Genomic DNA, 8364 nt, shown 5'->3' on the forward strand with positions numbered 1-8364 from the left:
GCAGCAGTTGTATTGAGAAAGATGGAAACACTTTCTTTACTGGCTGCATAATCGATGTGTTTGCAGTATCATTTTTCATAGTTACAAAGAAGTGATGCAGGATCATTTACTCTAGTTTGTTTAACAAGAACGGGGTGTAAGAATATTGCATTACTTGTAAAATAAATAAAAAACTTCAAATGTCATAGAAAGGATAGTTGTTACCGATGCATCAGTATTCATGCACTGTTTGTTAAAAAACTGAAGGTAAACCTGTCCTTTTCTCTGAGTGTTTCATTAATCATAAAAACATAGCCCTCTCAAATGAAGCCTCAGATATTTTTTAACCTATATTCGTCTCCGTTGAGAGCAGTCCTCTTTTTTTTTTTTGCGCAATTGAGAATTTCCCACCACAGTCCCATACCTGAGCAGCAGCAAGACTTTTGCTGAAGGGCACTGCGGCGGGGTTTGGGAGGATTTGGGAGGGTTTGGGATGGAGCACTTACTGCTGGGCATTTGTCCCTCCAAGATTTTACGCTGCCAAGTTTTAAACCATCAATCCTGCAGCCAAAGGCCCACGTCTGTAACTCTTGTTGACCCACTCCAATGAAGATCTATTTTTTGTGCTTTTTTATTTTCATCATTTATGTTGAGCTGCTAATGTCGGGAGGGGCTGAAGGAGAGAGTGTGAACAGATCATGATGGGAAGAGTGGATAGTTTCACACTGACACAAGTCGGGCCGAATATCACCAATAAATTCTAGAACCAATTTAATCTATTTCATCAGAGCCTGGATCAATTTGATTCCAATTTTTTTTCGATTCTTTCAATCCTATTCAATTCAATTTGATTCAGTTCCGTTTTGGGTGTACATGGTTTACAAATTTAGGCATGTTTGTCTAGAAATACATCAATTATATATATGTTTTGAAAATGTTCATATTAACCTAATACAGTTCATATACCGTAGCATTTATTAGTTGAGGTTTTTAATACAATTCATGGATTCTCAAATGGAGAAGCTCCAACTATTGTTCTGCTTCTCTTGGAGAGCGTTTCAGTTTTGCCACTAGGTGGCAATCGCGCTATAGCATTACACCTAAATCCAGAAGAAGAAGAAAGTATGAGCAAAAAACTGTGTTTTAGACCACAAATGGTTACTTTAAAAATATTTTATCAAAAGAGTTTGGAAAATTCATGTCTGTGAGTTTATAAAGGTGTTAATTTAGTCAGTAATGAATGTTTAGGTCGACCGAGCATTAGCATTAGTCGTCTTATGGGAAATCCTATTATACATTAGCATCAAGCTAGTGGACTTTAGGATTATGTGCTAGATCGATCTCTACTTTTATGGATCGATTACTAATTTATTCAGCTTAGATCAATTCAGACCAACTTACCAATTTTATTATCCCAGCCCTATAGTGCCAACTGTCCCACCCACAACTCAAAAGTGAATTTCTGACAACCTCCTGTTGCTCAGCAGAAACTATGTCCTACAAAGGGACGCAGGTTTTATGTTTTTGTCTAAAAACAGCATAATTATAATTAAAAGACCACTGGGAACACTTTGAAAATAGATCAAAAAATGATTGGAGTGGAACTTCAAGATACCACTGGGATAAATTTGAGATAGATCTGTTGAAAAAACTAAAAACGGTTTCCAGAAATCCCATTCTTGGCGCTAAAAATGTGTTAAAATGATTCATATTTTAATATTAGTGAACAGTAGCGGTTATCAGGCAGATGGTGTCGCTCAGTCATTTTGCTGTGGTGTTGCACTGAATTTGAAACAGCGCTTCTTTTGGAGGTCTGGCTGGTGTCAGCGCACTCTCTTATCAGGTAGAGAAGCAGAGGGATGAACAGGTGAGGCGAGGCAGGCCTAGCGTCCTTTCACTCTCTATCAGCAAGATGTCAGAGATTTCCTGAGGGACAAAGATAAATGATGCCGCTCTCCTTTTTTTTTGTCTTTCTTTGTCCTTTCAATTTTTTGTCCACACATTTATGCTACATACTTATGATCTTTTGTGTCCTTTTTTTTAGTTTCGATCCCCCCTGCTTTCATGTTTTTTGTTGTCCTTCTGCAGGCAAACAAGCTACGCACAAAGACCCTGAAGAATACTCTGAATCCAGTGTGGAACGAAACGCTCATTTATCACGGCATCACAGGAGCTGACATGACCACAAAAACGCTCAGGTAAGTTCTCAGCTCTCACTTTTGCTCAGGCAGGCCATTAGCATCCCTCCCTAGACAGCCAAGTGAGCAATTCATTATGAAGGTAGGAGATGAAAGGCCAGTCCTCTCCACTGAGTTGCTGGATGCGCAGCGTGCTTCCCGGTGGAATTTTTCAGGTACTGCAGTTAATTATTACAGCCAGGTGACACAAGCGCACTGTTCTATTTCTTATCGCCACTATAACAACTCAGGTGTTGGGTTTTCCACAAGCCCCCGCCCCTCCTCCTCCTCCTCCTCATGGTGTCCTCCCTTATGGTATGATTGAGGTCAAGTGCAGCCATCTTGTCCCCAAAAAAATCAGGTGCACTCCTGTCATCCTGCATGAGAGTTCCACGTGTGCTTTATTTGTCGATGCGTGTGCTGAGCCCAGTCAGTGTCAGTTTACTCAGCACGTTCATGATAGGGTTGGATGTTTATCCTGAGGAAATGCAACACCGATGCATCCACACACAAACACGATCCCATCTACGCTGTAGACACAAATACACGGTGAGGTGTGTGCCTATCCTCTCGTGATTATGTCAAGGGCAATCACAGGCAGGAAAGAACATGTGGCCCCTCCTTTGTATGTAGACAGACACACACACACTAAACCACAAATGTCCTTGAGGCGTATACCTGCTGAAATAAATTTCCCAATTCCAAAACCAGACGGAGGATCCTTCAAACGAGAGGAAACCCAGCTGAAGGGCACATTGGGATGATGCCAAAAATGAAAAAGAGGAAGATGTGGAGTATGATCAGTAACACTCATGAGATAAAAGTAAGATAGAGTGAGTGCTTGGACCATCAAGGATTTGGAAAGAAAAAAGCTGGAAGGGTGTTGAGTGACAGATAAATGGGGGAGGAAGAGAAATGTGGGAAAGTCAAGATGACAGGATAGAGACATGGAGAGAATCCAAGGGTCAGATGAAGGAGAGAAAAGAATTAGCAGAGAGACTCTGAGCTAATGTAATGAAGAAAGTGATGTAAGTGTACCGGATGGGGAGTGGCAACGCAAAGAAAATGTCTGAAAACAAAAAAAAGAATGGGAAAAATATAAAGCGCGTTCAAGAACAGGTTCAGCCCATGATGTTCACACTGAATATGGAAGGTTGGAGTTCTTTTTTGTTCTTTTTCTATTGTTTACTAGTGCATGTCCACCACCAACAGATGGAAGGTGCAAAAGATTGTAGTGATCCGAATCTCCCATATCTATTCCGATCTATGAAAGACTTTCTTAACACTGGACACAAACTGCAGTTATTAATTTTTCTTCCATGATCAACGGTTGGTGCTTCTGTGAATTAAAGGAAACGCCATCTATTCGTCACTATCAAATCTGAATCCCTGATTGGTCAAATTCCGACCTGATTTAACCTTCAACGTGTGTTCAATGGCCATGCGTTTTATATATGGAGCCCAAAAACTGTCTTAAAAATGTGCATCGCTACACCTGAATGCACAAGGACTACCTAGATTACTGGTTCAATTCCCGCCCATGTGTCGAAGTGTGCTTGGGCAAGACACTGAACCCCACCTTGCCTCTGGAGGTTATAGGTTGGCGGCATCAGTATGCGAATGTGTGTGTAAATGTGTGAACGGGAAAGTGACTGTAAAGCGCTTTGGGTCTTCGAGGAAGGTAGAAAAGTGCTACACAAGCGCCATTTACCATTTACATAGACTTTTCATAGGAAGTGGTCACTTAAACGCATGTTGTCGAAGATGGTGTGAACCATAGACAGTATATTACTATCACTGTGAGAAGCGGGGTGTGACCCATGGAAAATACCTTACCTCTAGTTCCAATGAAATGAAATCAATTCAGTCGCCATTTTTCCGCGTTACGGACTTTGCCATTTTGAAACCAGACAACGTTAGTGAGCGCTGATTGGTCCAAGTCAGAATGGCTATTCTGATAAATATAATGACTGAGCAATAGCTGTTCATTTCTCAGTAGACGTCAATGGAATTGTAGCTTTTTGGGACCAGTTGTGTTTGGATGCAAACTACCAGTGCAAAAGAGCAGGTTTCATTTTCATCGCTCATCAGGATAAAGAAGAAGCTGCGAGGAATCCCCTCAGCCATGATTTTGAACTGGGCTGCGCCGCTCTGCATCAGGCTGGTGCCAGCGGGATGCGGAGGAGAGCGCGTTGCATCCACTGATCCCTGTTCTTTGTGCTCAGCTAACAAGAAGGCCCCGAAGGCCTGAGAATTTCTGAAGGTTACTATTAGATTGGCCCACAAAGCTGTTGAAGTCACAACCCTCAAGTTTAGAAGAATGGTTTATCGTACTCCAACAAGAGCTTTGACAGGAAAGTCTTTCAGGTTGGATTTTTTTCTATCCTCTCTGGAATAAAAACCTTTCAGCCTTAAATTCTGCACTCCAATCATTTATTACTTTTGTGAATGAGGTGTTCTTTAGAACAGCAGCTTGATTTATTTGAATTTATATGATGACTGCAATTTCATAGCACCTTGGGAAACTGAGCTGACTCTGTTTGCACCACCTCGTGGCTTCCACATTAATAATGCATGGATGCAAATACATCTAATATTTCACAGCTTTGGTAAATAAATTAGGAAATGCATTTATGGCTGCTTTCACAATAAGATGGTCCAGTGGACTCAGTTCAAATGGGTGGAGAACGCAGGTAAATTTCACTCTTTTGTTTGGCTTGATTTGCTTTCACACCAGCCGCGCTCAGAGGCAAAGCAGACTGACGCAGCCCAAAATGCTTGGAACAATCACACGGGGCCAAACGTCAATCACTTGGAGGCGATATTGCCTTACCAAGAGAATAAAAAAATGCAAGAAATTGAAAAGCTTCCAGTGGCTTGTACCTGTACCTCCTCCCTTTATTTTATTGAACTGTGGGTAGTTTATGTAAACCCTCGTAATATGCACCATTTAAAGACCCATTCCGATAAAAATTATGTTTTTAACCTGTTCTCGTGACATTTTTTGATGATGGAGGACAAAACAAATGAACCTTAAAGTTGAATTTCTGAGTTTTTATTTGTTCAAATTGTTATGAATCAGAAGCAGACAAAAAAATATAGTTGGAATAATCTAGTAGGTGTGACGTAGAACCTGCAAAGGCTTGCTACAAGCCCCTACTAGACTACATATATTTATTTTTTTTCATCTAAGCTTTAATCTGACTAAAAACTATAAACAATATTGCTTGCTATTTCTGTTGCACCGATACTGTTAGGTTGGGCTTGTTAAAAGTTGTGAAGTTAAACAGGAGAGAAACTGTTTAAACCGAAAAACATAAACTCAAAACAGGAAGATGTAATCTGACAAAAGCAAACTGAAAAGCACAGAGGCCTGTGGAATGAGAAATTATAAACAGAGTGAAGGTGAGAAACTGAAACCCAGTGAGTGTTCACAATCAGATTTTAACACAAAACGCAGAAAGCCGAACTAACAAACACTGCAGAGAAAAGTGGTGTAAATCTGAGTTTTCTTTACTTCTATGAGTCTAAATTGGATATCAAATGTTTATCAGCTGTTTGGAGATGAAGCTCCAATGTCATATTTCATCTGACTTTCACATATCAGCATGCAGAGGAGCCCTGAACTACACTGGAGGAAAACAAAACTATCAAACATGGTTCAAAAGAGGGGGTCAAAGCTTTTGTGCGGGACATCATCTCTGCCTCACATTCAGGTCACACTGTAGACTGCTCAGGAGAGTCTAGAGACGAGCCCGGGGAGATCCGCAGGCGCAGAGGGGAGGGATTGTTTGATCAATGAGATAACCTTTTACATGAATTTGTACAACAAACACCAATCAATTAGGAGGTCAAGCCTAGAAAAAAGTAACCTAAATCACAATCCTGACAAACAAAGACGGGAAACAACACTAGAATACAACCGCTGATCAAGTTTAGCATTCTAACTGTCGAGAAATAAGTGGATTATAGAACTTTTTTCCTTTAAATTATTTCCTCTGAGAGTAGCTTTACTCCATAAAGCCATCATGTCCAATAAAAACAGGCATCCAGTTTGACAAAAGAGAGCCATAAATGGCTGGAAATAAGAGGAAAAAAAAATCTCAAACTTCCTCTTTTTAATAATCTTAAGATGCTGGGCCTGGGTGTGCTCACTTATCTTTAAGGGCCACTGGAAGTCCATTTTGTTATTAAGAATGAAGCAGCCGAATAAACCAATAACTAATTCCCTCAATCCTGGCTTCACGGTTGGCCTCATACCGGCTAATCCTTTAATTGGTGCAGCAAAACTTGCTAGAGGTGCTCTAGTCTTGAGTGAAAAATCCTTTGAACTGGAATGCACTGCATCATCTTGATGAATAAGTTATGCTGTTGCTAAGTATTAAAAGCATAATTATTTAAAGGCATTGGAAGGAACTCAAGATACTTTTAATTTCCAGTAAATGCCCGCTTGTTTCTCAGCTGATTTTGTCATCTGGGGTCAACGATACAGCAGGAGTAGATTCCCTTGAATCTGCCTGCTTGAGAATTTCCGATGAAGCACTGCCGGTAATAAGGCGATCTGCGTTGCACCGCACATTTCAGAGAGAAGCAATTTGGGAAGGCTCATTTTTAGTTCTTGTGACACTCATTATGTCGCTAAAACTATTAACAAGCTGTCAAATAACAGCAGCGAGATGGAACACGTGGAGGTGTTGAGATCAGAGGTGGATTTGGAAGGAGTTTCTGTGTGTTAAAGGAGTGCAAACATGATGTCAGTGCAGGGTCTAGTCTATCTCCTCTTAATTTCTTCCATCTATCTCTTCATTCCTCCATCTGGCTCCATAATAGACTTGACCATCCTCTTCTGTGGGGAGATGGGAGCAAGTCTACCACTCAGATTCGATTTAGTATTGAATGGATGCTTGAATTAGATGCTGCTGGTGGTGGAATGTAGTCAGACGCTGATATGTAAAGGAAAGGAAGAAAAAGAAGTGAGGTTAGGGGCTAAATGATGCATGGTAATGGCATTTTGTTGAAAAGAATTTCAGCGAGGGTTTTATTCATCCATAATTAGGTGGAGATAAAGTCTCCCCATCATGCAGCAAAAACATTCTGATTAAGAGAGCCATCAAGCTATGCAGCCACTCTGTAAATAATATGTAAAAAAAAGTCTTAATGGTACTCTTAATTATAAAAGGAAGAAAAGTGGCATAAGAAAAAAATATATGTAGACCAAAGCACTTTAGTATTTTTTCTTAACAAGTCAAGGACTATTAAAGAGATCATCATTTGGCTTCCTGCCTTGAATCAAAGTGCCTACTCGAGCTGTGTAAAGCTGCGTTCACAACTACCGCAATTCTTCCTGGTTCAATATTAAGTTAATATTCAAATGCAATCTGAGGTCCTATGCCGCGATTTGAGCGTCTAGCACGAAGGTCTAGCAGCAGTGCAATTTGAGCACATTCTGAGTTGAAAAATCAGAACTTTGGAGAAGATGAGTCGGGACATCCAATGAGGGATTTAGCTTTTGACATGTGACATATTCAGTCATGCGATTAGTCCAAAATCAACAAAAAAATCTGATTATTTTGGCCTCAATTTTAGGATTTTCTTTTATATGTATGGAGATGGTAACAAAATGATCTTCTAATTTTTATTTTTATTTTTTCCGTCCTCAGTCCAACGCGGGACAGTGAGTCCCTCAAAGAAGCTGTTGAAACTTTCTGCTCACTGCGCTTGGAGACACTCTCATGATAGACAGACATGTTTACTGATGCTCTTGTAGAGCTCTTGAAAACAGATAAATTCAATCATTGGTCTTTGCCATGCATTTTAGATGAGATACACAAACACTGCTCCATGTAGTGACCAGGCTAAAACATTTGACCGTAGCTCCTCCCACATAGATCGTCAAGCTCATGAACAGATTTTTGGACAGGCTTTGAGCAGAGAATTCACTCACTTCCAAACAGAGGCGTCACAAATCGCGTTTGGTGTGAACATAGTGTAAGGACTGCATCTCCTGGTCCCTCTGCCACGGATTGTAGAAAACATTTGCAAAGGGTTTTCCAAAATTCCTCAGGTTTTCTTAGTTTTCTGAAAATATATCACAGGTCTAAGTTCACTTGAATTTTACACACATTTATAAAAACTTAGATGAGAAATCTGTACATTTTTTGCCAGTTGAAAATTGGTTCTGCACAGCGGGAAGAGCTAGTGGGGTAGC

General features: G+C 40.4%; 1 protein-coding gene across 3 annotated transcripts in view; it reads left to right on the forward strand.

Moving 5' to 3' along the window:
* doc2d (double C2-like domains, delta) overlaps positions 1-8364 on the forward strand; it is a 51026-nt gene that overhangs the window by 8849 nt on the left and 33813 nt on the right. For all 3 annotated transcript variants that reach the window (XM_036212803.1, XM_024289917.2, XM_024289916.2), the window contains exon 5: positions 2068-2177. In XM_036212803.1, the coding sequence (XP_036068696.1) occupies positions 2068-2177 (110 nt within the window). The remainder of the gene's footprint in view (positions 1-2067; positions 2178-8364) is intronic.

Source organism: Oryzias melastigma, linkage group LG1 (assembly GCF_002922805.2).
Source record: "Oryzias melastigma strain HK-1 linkage group LG1, ASM292280v2, whole genome shotgun sequence".
In the NCBI taxonomy this organism is placed as follows: domain Eukaryota; kingdom Metazoa; phylum Chordata; class Actinopteri; order Beloniformes; family Adrianichthyidae; genus Oryzias; species Oryzias melastigma.